The following is a 17,062-nucleotide window of genomic DNA, read 5'->3' on the forward strand; positions in this document are numbered from 1 at the left end:
AACTCCACGTCCACTGCTGCCAATATGGTGCCTTATTACTTCCTGTACTTGGTCGACCTGTGCGTAAAGTAATAACGCAGTTATCCCCCCTTCCCGCCTCTCACACATGCGCAGCCATGTTAGGTAGACGTCTGTGGAAATCTCGCACCGACCAATGGCGAGAGTTGGAGGCTCGAGCGAGGCGACCAATCGCGAGGCGAGGGCCCAGGTCCCGTAACTAAAGAGCGCTAATAGTTAGGGGCGCCTGTATATAAACGGGGCATCACCGTGGCAGTAATGGCGGGGGATACTAGGTTAAATACAAGCTGGCCTCAAGTGTTGGTTCACTCCATTCATAGATTCGTTCTTTTGTTAGAGGTAAGTTATCCTTTTGTTAGAGGTAAGTTATCATTTTGTTAGAGGTAAGTTATCCTTTTGTTAGTGATAAGTTATCCTTTTGTTGGAGGTAAATATTCTTTTTGTTAGAGGTAAGTTGTCCTTTAGTTAGAGGTAACTTTTCCTTTTGTTAGAGGTATGTTATCCTTTTGTTAGAGGTAAATTTCCCTTTTGTTAGAGTAAGTTATCAGTTAAGTTATCCTTTTGTTAGTGATAAGTTATCCTTTTGTTAGAGATAAGTTGTCCTTTTGTTGGAGGTAAATTTTCCTTTTGTTTGAGGTAAGTTATCATTTTGTTAGAGGTAAGTTATCCTTTTGTTAGATGTAAGTTATCCTTTTGTTAGGGGTAAGTTTTCTTTTTGTTAGAGGTAAGTTATCAGGTAAGTTATCCTTTGTTAGAGGTAAGTTGTCCTTTTGTTAGAGGTAAATTGTTAGGTAAGTTATTCTTTTGTTAGCGGTAAATTTACCTTTTGCTAGAGGTAAGTTATCCTTTGTTAGAGGTAGATTTTCATTTTGTAGAGGTAAATTATCCTCTCATTAGTGGTAAGTTATCCTTTTGTTAAAGGTAAATTTTCCTTTAATTAGTGGTAAATTATCCTGTCATTAGATATGATAGTTATTCTTTTATTAGAGGTAAGTTATCCTTTTGTACGTGGTAAGTTATGTGTTGGGTATTAGTAACATATCGTTATTATTATCTATATATATAATTCTCTTCTTCGAGCCGTTAGAAAACAAGCTGCAAACGCTCTCCCTACCTCCCCACCCCTACATGGTTTTAGTGAGCTGTGTTCACTCTAAATGTTTACAAGCAGAGCCAACGATTTTAAACGTAGGGGGGGGGGGGGAGGAGGGGGGGAGGGAAGGAAGGGGGGGGGGGGGGTTATGGTCCTTAACGAGCTACTTATAGTGTTTTAAAGAAATATTTTCAGTGTCAGCGTTGGTACTGTCGAATTCACAAATTATGAATGATTGAAAATTAGAAACAACTAAATAGCGACGTATGTTATGCCGCGGGCCGGCTCGTTATTATTAATATTAGAGTTATGAAGTGTTATATTTTTTGTTTAAAGGATACTGGCGGCCCTAGATTGGGCGACACGTGTGTGATATCTCATTATGTTGCCCGCATATTTGCACAGTTTCTTCCAGGCATCTCTTGGGGGGGGGGGGGGGGGGGGCGTTCTATCCCCCCCCCCCCCCCCCCACCCCCCGAAAAAAAATGGAATTTATATAGAAAACATATACTTTTACCAGTGTCCGCCACCTCCCCCCCCCCCCACGGAAAATGTTGACCGCCTCCCCCCACCCGATAATATTAAGTGCCCCCCCCCCACCCGGAGAAAAAAGTCTGGAAGAAACACTGCATATTTGTACTACATACATAATGATAACCAGTGCTTTTTCGTGGGGGTGGGGGGGGGCATTAGACGTGTTCTCGTAAAACGATATTATCAGATGATGCTTAGCCATCACACTTCGGTTACAGGAACATAATTGGTTGAGAAAATGAGCAAAATCAAGTAAACATCTGAACAGAGAAAGGTGATGGAAAAGCTAAAATTGTATTTTAAATACAAGTCTATACCATTTAAATTTATAAAAATCAAAATCTACTTACACGGTAGAAGCTACCGACTAGACTAGAGTCCATCATTCACGCTACGCGGCTGTATGGTCTCTGTTAGACATTGAACTGGATTTCCTGATCTACGAACAAGCTTGTCTCTGGCTTCGGTCAACAGGTGGAAACGTTGATAAAGACCACTCGCCCTGGAAAAAAGAATAACTGGATTCCATTGTTACTATAGGATACAAAATTTTTAACTATGATTATGATATTTGAAGACCACTCGAGATAAACCAAAGATGTCAATTTTTGGAATTTTTTTTATTTAGGACCATATTCATGTAGTATTAGGGGGTTGTCCATAAATGACGTCTCACTTGTAGGGGGGAGGTGGTCCGTATTTTTGTGACGGTGTGTGATGAGGGGAAGGGGTTCAGATGGTGCGACGTCACACTTTTGCATTATCAAAAAGTAATGTTAGAAAACTAATTTTAGACGTTATTTTGCTTTTTAGAAAACTGTTTTAATAAATTGTATTAGGAATCGATTAAAGTACTCTATTTTGACAGAGTTCAGACAAGATTTTTGAAAAATAACGATGCTTAAAAAAAAAATTCATTTGCAATTTTGAGGGGGGGGGGGGGTTGTAGGCTGAGGTGTGACGTCATTTTAGGAAGGGTCTGGCTTTTTGTGACGACGTGTGACGGAATGGAGGGGGGGGGGGGGGTAAAAAATCGTCAAAAAAGCGTAACGTCATTTATGGATGACCCGTAGTGTGTATCTATCACTATAACAATATCACATAAAACCACCTCCATCCCCTCAAGAATTAGGTTTTTAAAATCATGCCACAATAGAACAGCAAAGGAACACAAAATCTCATTTTTCTCATAAGTAGAAAACTGTGACAACTGTGGTTTATCCCCTGTGGTCTTCATTTGTTTTCAGCTTCAAGTAGTCTACTTGAAAAACATCCAATACATTCACTGATGTTGACATTGTACAACGCATAAAACTATGAAAGCATGAAACCGTCCATTCACAAGATACTAGTTTCACTACACCTTTGTTGTTCACCTCATCTTTGGCTATTTAACATCATCTACAATTCAGCTGTATTTTACTACATACCAGACTCATGAATAAAATTTAAGTGAATTAACCAATCGTTTCTTTCAACACATTTACTAGTTATTTTTAATACATTCAATAGTTTCATTCAACATTATCAGCAAGGAATCCTTATGTCGCCACAGAATCACCTTTTACTAATTTATCATCATAATGTTATGTTAGATTTCTGACTGCTCTTCCGAGTTTCTTCCAGGCATAGGGCGGAGCCCCCCACCCCCACCCCATAAGAAAGTCTACCAACCCCCGAACTAAATGGAATTTGTATAGAAAATATAAACTTTTATTAGCGTTCGCCCCCCCCCCCCCTGGAAAATTTAGTCCGCCCCCCCCCCCCCACCGAAAATATCAAGTGCCCCCCTCCCGGAGAAAAAAGTCTGAAAGAAATATTGATGCTTGTTTTATCATCTCATGCTCATGGTTAATATTTTATCTTAATTTTAGTGTACTCGGTTGTTACTTCTAATCGTTACATTAAAGACATGTTGACCAATCTATTCCTAATCAATCTTTCCCCAATGCTAACGCCTTTCCGTTCATAATTAGTCAAAATCACAATAACAATCATACTTTACTTTATAGGTCGAAAAAAAATAATTTTCACTTTCTTCATGTTGACAGATCATTGTTAGGAACCTGACAAGAAAGAAAGCCTGATCATTAATTAATCCCATATCAAAGCGTCAGTCAAGATGAAACTAGTGGCCATCGTGCTAGCCCTCACGGCGCTGTCTGACCGCTGCTCCACGTCTGTCCACCTGGTCCAGTCGGCCGGCCCCGCGCCCAACTCCACCCTGGACTACCTGGCCAGGACCCTGGACAGTCTGCAGCTGGCTCTCGGCTTCTTCCAGAGGGAGCATCGCCACGTCAATCTGGACGCGATCATCGGGACACGTGTGGTAGAAGGTGAGTACATCCCTGGGGGAGGGGGACGTGCTCTGATGTTACAATTATGTCTGTTGTCACGGGGGGGGGGGGGTAGTTATGTTGTTACTGGGAGAGGCTATTTCTGCTGTTGCAGTGCGGGCCAGTGGGGGGGGGTGCGCTCTTTCTGTTGTCACATGATGGGGCTATTTCTGTTTTGCCGGGGGGGGGGGGGGGATATTTCTGTTGTTACATAAGATACTGTTTTGGTGGTCACAGGGCGGGGGGGGGGGGGGACTCTTCAGGTCACTAGTGGGACGGGGGAATTTTAGAATTTGCTGTTTTTTTTTTGCCGTAAAACTGCGTTTGGATCGACATACTAAAAGAGAAACAAGACACAAATCAAATAGGACAGTTGACGTAGAGTTTGATTGGCTGTACAACGCCATTACATGAGAAGGTTTGAGTTAAAGCAGTGCTAGGGTTAGGATCATTTGTTAAAGGAAAGACCAACACGTCCAAATACAGCGTATCAGTTAGAGCAGGGGGCTCAGGTAAATTGAATATTAGATCTATAGGGGCGTGCACATAAAAGAGCCAGAAAAAAAAGAAACAAACGAACGAACCATCAATGTCTTACCAAACTAGTAGAGTTGATGAAAGAAACAGATAGGGTCAGCAGTCAATTAAAAATTGATTATAATTGCCCATTAAATTCCAGCCTTTTGAATTTTTCTTCTAGATTTAACTATGAGAAATGTTTTTAAGATATCGATTTATTTATTGTAAAATAAAAAGTGGATGTTTTTTGTGTGCAATACACATTACACGTTAATATTTCTTTGTGATATTATAATAGAATTTTACATTTAAAAAAAAATAAAAAATATGTGAATATATTTGGCTGTAATAAAACTAGATCTATTTTTAGATGTAGGGGTCACGGAGTCATAGCCACAGGGGTGGATTGTCTTTGGTGTGGGTGGGTTAATGAGGTTACGAGTGAGGATGGTGTAGGAGGTACTATAAGAGGTGGAGGGCAACAGGTGGTAGAGGGTACTATAAGGATGAAGGATGAAGGGTATTGTAGACCGCTCAAACTGAGACCCACATTCTTCAACAAAAAAGAATGTCTGCACTAAATTCAGCTAATTAATGAATACTGTGGGAGACACAGGATATATTTAAATAGAAAAAAAAAATTCTACTGTGGAAATTCTGATGACGCAATGCTCCTATTTTTATGAAACTTTTCATTTGTGTCTATGTATTGTGTCGAATTTAATAAGAGTTGACTTAAGTCTTTGCGATGTGCTGAAATAGAACAAGCAGCATAGTTATCATTGTTTCTTTCACACTTTTTTTCTCCGGGGAGTGGGTGGGCACTTGAAGCTTTTGAGGGGGCCGACTTAAATTTCTGGGGGGGGGGGGGGGGTGGGGGGACACTAGTTAAATATAGTTAATTTAGTTAATATAAAGTAAAACATGTTTCTATTTCGTTTGGGGGATAGGGTGAACGTACTCCCCCCCCCCCCCCCACCCCGTGCCAACGGAAGCCTGAAAGAAACTGATTTTTTTTTTAATAAGGGGCTTTAAATTACTCGCTGTTAAGCATGCAGTAATGTCTTATATTGGAAACACTTTAAAGTCGTCTGTTATATAGAGCCTACCTACTGAATTTTAACATATGATAAAAAAAAACAAGAATAAAAGACAAATTAAACGTGAATCTTATTTACTAACTAATCCAGTAATAAAAGTTTAGGGCCGTCTAAAATCAAGTAAACAGAATTCGCATGGTATACGTGGTCAGCTTGTTAGAATATGTAAATATCACACAACTTTTAATATAAAATAAACATATAAACAATTATAATAACTAAAATAATAAATCACATATTTAATTTCTCAGAGCTGTAATAAAAATTACCCCCACGACAGTAATACAACGACATAATCGAGTGGACAATTCACTTAGTAATTTTAGAACCTTTGGTATCTCTCCTGTTAAATATCTTTTTTTTTTAACCGTCAAGATCAATGTATGAAATAGGAATTTACTTGCGCTAACCCTAGCGCCGGCTGTCCTGCCCGCTCTGAACAAATCTAATTGCCGGCGTCTTGATAATATCACGGACTGTTTATGCCGCTGGGACAGGGCTATCCATTATTGCCGCCCCCATCTCAGGGAACTTTTACGTTTCCAGACTTTATAGAAATGCTGGCATTTTGTAAGAAAAGCCATATTTCACCGCTCTTGACCTTCGGTTCTGGGGGTCAATGAAGTTCTAGTACAGAGTATTTTCTCCGTATACGACGATGGCGAAAAAATGTAGTGTTGGGTGTAATGGAGGTGGGATGATAGAGTTCGTAAGACGAGGTACATTGTGTCCATTTGAATAGCTGGACAGAGATAATGACAGGGGCTATAGAGAACATAAAGTGCAAGATATTCAATCGTTTCTTCTTGGATATTTGAAGATCATTATCTCTTGCCTGCCTTTTTGTCTATGTTGACTTTTGTCTTGTCGTTTCGATTATGATTAGTTTAAGAGGGTGTGTGCGATTGAATGGCGTTTGATGGTGTTGGCGATGGTGCTCTTTTGTGAACAGGAATTAGGAATATCAAGAAATAACGAGATAGAAAGTGACGTTTAGACTTCTAAAGGCGATCATTAACATTTATAAATACTAAACATTATGTTTTGAACTTAACACTCAGACACATTAGAAAATTATGTTTTGAACTTAACACTTAGACACATTAGAAAATTATGTGTTGAACTAAACACTCAAACACATTAGAAAATTATGTGTTGAACTTAACACTCAGAAACATTAGAAACTTATGTTTGAACTTAACATTTAGAAATATTATAACGTTAGGTTTTAGCTAGAAGCGACGCAGCCTGATTGGTCGTTGACCACGAGCCGTCTTGACTCGAAAATTCCACAAAGTCCGCAAACTGCGGCAGATATCTCGTATGCGGCTCATTGGAGAAACGAATGCGGTCAGTTTTCATTCTATGTAAAGTGGCTACTATGGAAAATAACAAAAGCTTTTGTAATGCATTCGTGACAATGGGAGCTGTTGTAATACTTAAATTGTCCAAAAAAGTATACCTTTTAACTTTTTCAGGGTAATCAACCTTCACACACTGATATAAACATAACAGATTTAGAGACTAGCTAAGAATTCGGTTTATAAAATACAAATCGATCGAATATAGAACGTCAGATTTTGATTTCGATCACTTGTATTATTTTTTATTGAGTGATCGGCGAGCAAACTTGAGCCCTGAGCTAACTTGAGTTCTGAGCTAACATCAGTTCTGAGCTAACATCAGTTCTGAGCTAACATCAGTTCTGAGCTAACATCATTTCTGAGCTAACATCAGTTCTGAGCTAACATCAGATCTGAGCTAACTTGTTCTGAGCTAACATCAGGTCTGAGCTAACATCAGGTCTGAGCTAACATCAGGCCTGAGCTAACATCAGTTCTGAGCTAACATCAGTTCTGAGCTAACATCAGTTCTGAGCTAACATCAGATCTGAGCTAACTTGTTCTGAGCTAACATCAGGTCTGAGCTAACATCAGTTCTGAGCTATCATGAGTTCATCTCTCACACCGCGGGTCAAACCCTGTCTAACGTTACAACTCAACGCCCCCACCAAAAACTTGCTTGATCCACCCCGTCAGACCGCCCAGAGCCGCACGTCTGCAAATATCAGATCCACGTGTCCGGAGCCAATCGAGCGCGACCACCGGTCAGGTTATCACGTGACTTGTCAAGCTAGATGGCCGTGAAAAATTGGGTGTCATGTGTGAGTGTCGTCATACAACCCCACATCGATCCCGTGTGTGGCGGTCAAGACAATAACACCGCACTCAGCGGCGTATGAAACGGTGAGCTGCCGCCATTTTGTTGCAACGGTTGTGTTAACTGCGGCGACAACACTTTCAGAATAAAGAGCTTAGTAGACATTATTTACGCAAAAAAGTAGCAGTAGAAGCTAGATTTTAATCGCCATATTTTAACTTTGATAATCATTTTAGTTCGAAAGAATACTTTAACCTCAAGAAACTTGGTTTAAAAAATTCATACACGGGCTTATCCCTTTAGCAATCACATTAGTTTTTATATCAAGCGAGCGTCACTTACGGCCAGACAAAACGAAGCTAAACACGACCACTGAGTGTCAAGAGCCTTGGTCAAGATGTTAGCAATGGACTTTGATGTCAAAATGATGGGACTGAACCTTGATGTCAAGATGATGGGACTGAACCTTGATGTCAAGATGATGGGACTGAACCTTGATGTCAATATGATGGGACTGAACCTTGATGTCAAGATGATGGGACTGAACCTTGATGTCAAGATGATGGGACTGAACCTTGATGTCAATATGATGGGACTGAGCCTTGATGTCAAGATGATGGGACTAAACGTTGATGTCAAGATGATGGGACTGAGCCTTGATGTCAAGATGATGGGACTGAGACTTGTGTCAATATGATGGGACTGAGCCTTGATGTCAAGATGATGGGACTGAGCCTTGATGTCAAGATGATGGGACTGAGACGATGTCAAGATGATGGGACTGAGCCTTGATGTCAAGATGATGGGACTGAGACTTGATGTCAATATGATGGGACTGAGCCTTGATGTCAAGATGATGGGACTGAGACTTGATGTCAATATGATGGGACTGAGCCTTGATGTCAAGATGATGGGACTGAGCCTTGATGTCAAGATGATGGGACTGAGACGATGTCAAGATGATGGGACTGAGCCTTGATGTCAAGATGATGGGACTGAACCTTGATGTCAAGATGATGGGACTGAGCCTTGATGTCAAGATGATGGGACTGAACCTTGATGTCAATATGATGGGACTGAGCCTTGATGTCAAGATGATGGGACTGAGACGATGTCAATATGATGGGACTGAGCCTTGATGTCAAGATGATGGGACTGAACCTTGATGTCAATATGATGGGACTGAACCTTGATGTCAAGATGATGGGACTGAGCCTTGATGTCAAGATGATGGGACTGAGCCTTGATGTCAAGATGATGGGACTGAGACTTGATGTCAATATGATGGGACTGAGCCTTGATGTCAAGATGATGGGACTGAGCCTTGATGTCAATATGATGGGACTGAACCTTGATGTCAAGATGATGGGACTGAGCCTTGATGTCAAGATGATGGGACTGAGCCTTGATGTCAAGATGATGGGACCAAACGTTGATGTCAAGATGATGGGACTGAGCCTTGATGTCAAGATGATGGGACTGAACCTTGATGTCATGATGATGGGACTGAACCTTGATGTCAAGATGATGGGACTGAGCCTTGATGTCAAGATGATGGGACTGAACCTTGATGTCAATATGATGGGACTGAACCTTGATGTCAAGATGATGGGACTGAGCCTTGATGTCAAGATGATGGGACTGAGACGATGTCAAGATGATGGGACTAAACGTTGATGTCAAGATGATGGGACTGAGCCTTGATGTCAAGATGATGGGACTGAGACGATGTCAAGATGATGGGACTGAACCTTGATGTCAAGATGATGGGATTGAACCTTGATGTCAATATGATGGGACTGAACCTTGATGTCAAGATGATGGGACTGAACCTTGATGTCAATATGATGGGACTGAACCTTGATGTCAATATGATGGGACTGAGCCTTGATGTCAATATGATGGGACTGAACCTTGATGTCAATATGATGGGACTGAACCTTGATGTCAATATGATGGGACTGAGCCTTGATGTCAAGATGATGGGACTGAGCCTTGATGTCAAGATGATGGGACTGAGCCTTGATGTCAAGATGATGGGACTGAGCCTTGATGTCAATATGATGGGACTGAACCTTGATGTCAATATGATGGGACTGAACCTTGATGTCAATATGATGGGACTGAGCCTTGATGTCAAGATGATGGGACTGAGCCTTGATGTCAAGATGATGGGACTGAGCCTTGATGTCAAGATGATGGGACTGAGCATTGATGTCAAGATGATGGGACTGAGCCTTGATGTCAAGATGATGGGACTGAGCCTTGATGTCAAGATGATGGGACTGAGCCTTGATGTCAAGATGATGGGACTGAGCCTTGATGTCAAGATGATGGGACTGAGCCTTGATGTCAAGATGATGGGACTGAGCCTTGATGTCAAGATGATGGGACTGAGCCTTGATGTCAAGATGATGGGACTGAGCCTTGATGTCAAGATGATGGGACTGAGACTTGATGTCAATATGATGGGACTGAGCCTTGATGTCAAGATGATGGGACTGAGCCTTGATGTCAATATGATGGGACTGAACCTTGATGTCAAGATGATGGGACTGAGCCTTGATGTCAGGATGATGGGACTGAGACGATGTCAAGATGATGGGACCAAACGTTGATGTCAAGATGATGGGACTGAGCCTTGATGTCAAGATGATGGGACTGAACCTTGATGTCATGATGATGGGACTGAACCTTGATGTCAAGATGATGGGACTGAGCCTTGATGTCAAGATGATGGGACTGAACCTTGATGTCAATATGATGGGACTGAACCTTGATGTCAAGATGATGGGACTGAGCCTTGATGTCAAGATGATGGGACTGAGACGATGTCAAGATGATGGGACTAAACGTTGATGTCAAGATGATGGGACTGAGCCTTGATGTCAAGATGATGGGACTGAGACGATGTCAAGATGATGGGACTGAACCTTGATGTCAAGATGATGGGATTGAACCTTGATGTCAATATGATGGGACTGAACCTTGATGTCAAGATGATGGGACTGAACCTTGATGTCAATATGATGGGACTGAACCTTGATGTCAATATGATGGGACTGAGCCTTGATGTCAATATGATGGGACTGAACCTTGATGTCAATATGATGGGACTGAACCTTGATGTCAATATGATGGGACTGAGCCTTGATGTCAAGATGATGGGACTGAGCCTTGATGTCAAGATGATGGGACTGAGCCTTGATGTCAAGATGATGGGACTGAGCCTTGATGTCAAGATGATGGGACTGAGCCTTGATGTCAAGATGATGGGACTGAGCCTTGATGTCAAGATGATGGGACTGAGCCTTGATGTCAAGATGATGGGACTGAGCCTTGATGTCAATATGATGGGACTGAGCCTTGATGTCAAGATGATGGGACTGAGCCTTGATGTCAAGATGATGGGACTGAGACGATGTCAAGATGATGGGACTGAGCCTTGATGTCAAGATGATGGGACTGAACCTTGATGTCATGATGATGGGACTGAACCTTGATGTCAAGATGATGGGACTGAGCCTTGATGTCAAGATGATGGGACTGAACCTTGATGTCATGATGATGGGACTGAACCTTGATGTCATGATGATGGGACTGAACCTTGATGTCAATATGATGGGACTGAACCGTGACCCTTGGTCAAGATGTCAGCACTGGACTTTGCTGTCAAGAACACGGTACTGTGCCTTGATGTCACTCAATAGTCTGCGGCAGGCCCTTTTATTTTTAAACAAAATGATAACTCTATATTTCACAATGGTTAGACTGACATCAACCAGATATACATTTTCCCAATAGAGAGTGGCATAAAAAACAGCTGTTGCACGACTCTAACCAGCACAGTACCACAACGCTGACACAAACGTAACTTCTACACAGTACCACAACGCTGACACAAACGTAACTTCTACACAGTACCACAACGCTGACACAAACGTAACTTCTACACAGTACCACAACGCTGACACAAACGTAACTTCTACACAGTACCACAACGCTGACACAAACGTAACTTGTACACAGTACCACAACGCTGACACAAACGTAACTTCTACACAGTACCTCAACGCTGACACAAACATAACTTCTACACAGTACCACAACGCTGACACAAACGTAACTTCTACACAGTACCACAACGCTGACACAAACATAACTTCTACACAGTACCACAACGCTAACACAAACGTAACTTCTACACAGTACCACAACGCTAACACAAACGTAACTTCTACACAGTACCACAACGCTAACACAAACGTAACTTCTACACAGTACCTCAACGCTGACACAAACATAACTTCTACACAGTACCACAACGCTAACACAAACGTAACTTCTACACAGTACCACAACGCTGACACAAACGTAACTTCTACACAGTACCACAACGCTGACACAAACGTAACTTCTACAAAGTACCACAACGCTGACACAAACGTAACTTCTACACAGTACAACAATGCTAACACAAACGTAACTTCTACACAGTACCACAACGCTAACACAAACGTAACTTCTACACAGTACCTCAACGCTGACACAAACGTAACTTCTACACAGTACCACAACGCTAACACAAACGTAACTTCTACACAGTACCACAACGCTAACACAAACGTAACTTCTACACAGTACCACAACGCTGACACAAACATAACTTCTACACAGTACCACAACGCTGACACAAACATAACTTCTACACAGTACCACAACGCTGACACAAACATAACTTCTACACAGTACCACAACGCTGACACAACCGTAACTTCTACACAGTACCACAACGCTGACACAAACATAACTTCTACACAGTACCACAACGCTGACACAAACGTAACTTCTACACAGTACCACAACGCTGACACAAACATAACTTCTACACAGTACCATAACGCTGACACATACATAACTTCTACACAGTACCACAACGCTGACACAAACATAACTTCTACACAAAACCAGTCCAATGAAATATTGATGCCGTTCTGCGCATGATGCCATCAGTTCAACCACTGCAGGCAGGAGACACATTAAACAGATGCTATGGCCGTTTATAGCTAACGATTCCGTGGGAATTAAACAAATAATATATGGTGGTGTTAAAAAAAAAAAACAAGATGGGAGAATCTAACTTTGATAGAGACAGTCCACTTTCAGGATAGTCTATCCCTAGCTGCCTGTCTAGGAAGTTGATGGTTAGCTAGTCAGAGATGCCCCCCCCCCCCCCCACAAATGCACCGACCAGGTTTGCTGTGAGTGACACGACCAGTGCTGTTGACATGGGACAAAATATTTCTTTTAATTTCATTGTTGAAGTAGCCTTTCTCGTACATTATATTAAAATTTAAACTTTAAAATTAAAAATCTAAAAACAAATCTTTATTCCGAGGCTACAATTTTCTGTTTACTTATAAAGCCCAAATCGTAACCTTGATATTTGACGTTGCTTTAGTATTTCAAAAACTATTATTACAGTCCGATCAGTTTTTGTTGTGTGTATATGTGTATCGCTTTACCCCTTCTCTACAGATTTTCTTCCAGGCATCTCTTCGGGGGGGGGGGGGGGGGGGGATCGAAGCCTCCCTGAAAAAATTCTACCGCCCCCCCCCCCCGAACGAAATGAAATTTATATAATTTATATAGAAAATCTATACTTTTAACAGTGTACGCCCTCCCGAAGAAAGTCTACCGCCCCCACCCCCCCCCCCCACGAAAATTTCAAGTGCCCCCCCCCCCCCCCCCCCCCGGAGAAAAAAGTCTGGAAGAAACACTGCTTCTCTAAACTATGTTATAGTTTCGACCATTCTTGCCGTTTTAAATTTAATGTCTTTAAATCAATTTGTAATGACTAATTTAATACCTATTTTAATTTTTTAAAAAAAGGAAATAGAAAATTAGATATATTGTATTGTCATCACAAATGCATTTATATGTAATGCTTGAAAGAAATCGCTGCATTAAAAATTTGTCAAGATAATGTTGCAAATTTAACAACAAACAATCATATAAACAAACATGGATAAAGTGTCTTTAGCAAAAGGTTGTATAATAATACTCCATCAATATTGAGCCCAGTAAATGTGAGTGATGAGCGAACGCTTTACATGCAGATTGAGTGAATTCACACGACAAACCAAGTTAATAAATCACACGACACGTATGGATGATTAAAGTAAATAAATTTAAAAAATGCAATAGTGTAAAAAAAAAAAACACGAACAAACTTGAAAGACAGAACTATTAAAACATTGCGACAAACAGAACTAATAAAACAACGCGACAAACAGAACTAATTAAACAACGCAACAAACAGAACTAATAAAACAACATGACAAACAGAACTAATAAAACAACTCCACAAACAGAACTAATAAAACAACGCGACAAACAGAACTAATAAAACAACGCGACAAACAGAACTAATAAAACAACGCGACAAACAGAACTAATAAAACAACGCGACAAACAGAACTAATAAAACAACGCGACAAACAGAACTAATAAAACAACGCGACAAACAAAACTAATGAAACAACGCGACAAACAGAACTAATAAAACAACGCGACAAACAGAACTAATAAAACAACGTCAACATAAATCAAACAACTGCATGTAAACTCCACACTACTGGTACCTGAGTGTGAAACAACACACCTTGAAGTTGCTTTAAAAAACCAATTTCAAACATGATCGATGTCGATACCAATTTACCCCCCATCGCGCGGACGTCAGGCAAGACTTTAACACACAAGCAAATGTCAGGAATCGCTCCTGGACCGACCGCCCTAACATGTTCAGGTAACCTAAATGGCACCCGCGGGGTTTTTAAAAGGTTTTAATTAACTCGTGTTGTTTATGTGCTTTGTAACCATAGTAGTTAATCTCCAGTTGTCCGGGGAGTTCACGGTGTGATTAACCCATTAAGAAGTAAATTAACTCAACGGTCGGTGCCAGCAATAACGAAAACATAAAAATCTGGTGATTGGATGATTGGAGACATTGACAGACTAAAGGCTTTAACTCGGGGAATTCAATAGCCGTAAAGAAATTGCCTTTTTAGAACAACACGATACTGTAATGAAATGTCAAAGATAAAAAATAAATAAACACCCCTTAGTAATAAATCCACGAAATAATTAAAGTCAACAGAATACAAATTGTGAAATAAACATAAAAAGGTATAATTAAACTAAAAAAAAACAATCTCTAATCTTGTTCAAACAAAGAACTATTGTGGCTTCAAGCTGGTCAATTTAATTTTAAGGAACGTAAAGAAAATTAAAAATGACAATTAAAATGACAAAAAAAAAATAACTTTTTAAAATTAAAATTACGATGCCCTCCAATTTACGGTGTTTAGGATATGAAAATCAACAAGTCACCGCGGTTATTGCTCTATCTCTGCCAGACTAGTATGAGAATATTTTTATTTTCTTATGACAAAAAATGTTTATTTCAAACCATTAATCAATTATGTGAAATTTCGCTCGTCAATTAAACCATAATATAATCAGTGATATAAAAAAAATATAACTCGCGAAAGCTGTTGTTGATTCTAAACTCAACTGACGTCATTAGGCAATTAATTCATTAAAACAATTGATTTTTAAATATGTTACAGAATGAACTATTTACTGCGGTCATTGCCAACCAGTGTTGGATTAAACTTGAGTTGTGCCTTGAGCTGGACCTATCCCACTCCCCCCCTCACCCCCACATACCCAATCCCACCCCCTGTTATCTAGGACTAGAATATTAGCGATGTATTGACTAACAATACTCCTTGTAAGTTCAGCTTACGTTCTCCGTAAAGGCAGCGACGTAAAAATAATGTAGGCCCTACTCTTCTATATTTGTACGGTTTTTCATCTAACTTGCTTGGTTAAGTTTTTAATTTTTTTTATTTGAGAAAATAAATTTTCCGAAAAGACCAAGCTAAGACATCAGATGTTGACCAGAAAAGTTTCGATACACTCAAGTCCCTAACAATGTACAGCTACTGCCCATATTTAATATAGGGACGTCGGCTCAATGGATTGGGACACCATGGTAAACATTTGTTTGTCGTGCTGACAGTACCTACTGCAATGGTCCCAGGTTCAATGTTAACGGTCATCATTGCTACACTAAGTGTTGTTACTGTCTTTGTTTAAATGTTAACAATGGTCACAGGTTCAATGTTAACAGTCATCATCGCTACACTAAGTGTTACTGTCTAAGGTTAAATGTTAACAATGGTCACAGGTTCAATGTTAACAGTCATCATCGCTACACTAAGTGTTGTTACTGTCTTCGGTAAAATGTTAACAATGATGGTCACAGGTTCAATGTTAACAGTCATCATCGCTACACTAAGGGTTGTTACTGTCTTTGGTTAAATGTTAACAATGGTGACAGGTTCAATGTTAACAGTCATCATCGCTACACTAAGGGTTGTTACTGTCATAGGTTAAATGTTAACAATGGTGACAGGTTCAATGTTAACAGTCATCATCGCTACACTAAGGGCTGTTACTGTCTTAGGTTAAATGTTAACAATGATCGCTGCTACACTAAGTGCTGTTACTGTCTTAGGTTAAATGTTAACAATGGTCCCGGGTTCAATGTTAACGGTCATCATCGCTACACTAAGTGTTGTTACTGTCTTAGGTGAAATGTTAACAATGGTCGCTGCCATACTAAGTGCTGTTGCCAGTCATGTTAAATGTTAACATTGCTTACAATTGAAGAAGTAAGAATTGTTAGCTCGCTTATATAGTAGAGGTAGAAAAGTTAATGTACCCTAAATACCAATCTACATGCTTTGTGATGCCTTCAGATCTGCAATAACTGTGATCAAAGTAAAATGGTCGTCTGAATATTTTAAAAGACTGTGATCAATGTTCAATGTCTGCCTAAAGATCTATAACTAGTGTGATCAATGTTCAATGTCTGCCTACAGATCTATAACCACTGTGGTCAATGTTCAATGTCTGCACTCGAAATTCGCTTCTATCTTAACCGAGGGCCAGAACAATCGTTGATAAAACAAGACCGTCTTTTGACAAAGCTTGATCTGTGCGCGTTTGTAATGCTACAATTAATATCTTCTGTGAGGCGGCTGTAAAGCTACAATTGATATCTTCTGTGAAGCGGTTGTAATGCTACAATTGATATCTTCTGTGAGGCGGCTGTAATGCTACAATTGATATCCTCTGTGAAGTGACTAATGCTACAATTGATATCTTCTGTGAGGCGGCTGTAATGCTACAATTGATATCCTCTGTGAAGTGACTAATGCTACAATTGATAT

General features: G+C 40.3%; 1 protein-coding gene across 1 annotated transcript in view; it reads left to right on the plus strand.

Moving 5' to 3' along the window:
• Positions 1-270: 270 nt before the first annotated feature.
• The window catches only part of LOC131946925 (UPF0764 protein C16orf89 homolog), a 29,369-nt gene continuing 12,577 nt past the window's right edge, over positions 271-17,062 (plus strand). Inside the window, exons 1-2 of the mRNA XM_059307973.1 lie at positions 271-357; positions 3,697-3,981. Coding sequence (XP_059163956.1) covers positions 3,768-3,981 — 214 coding nt within the window. The 5' untranslated portion in view covers positions 271-357; positions 3,697-3,767. The remainder of the gene's footprint in view (positions 358-3,696; positions 3,982-17,062) is intronic.

The sequence above is a fragment of the Physella acuta genome, unplaced genomic scaffold (genome assembly GCF_028476545.2).
Source record: "Physella acuta isolate Inbredline_101_S28 unplaced genomic scaffold, ASM2847654v3 ptg000575l, whole genome shotgun sequence".
In the NCBI taxonomy this organism is placed as follows: Eukaryota; Metazoa; Mollusca; class Gastropoda; family Physidae; genus Physella; species Physella acuta.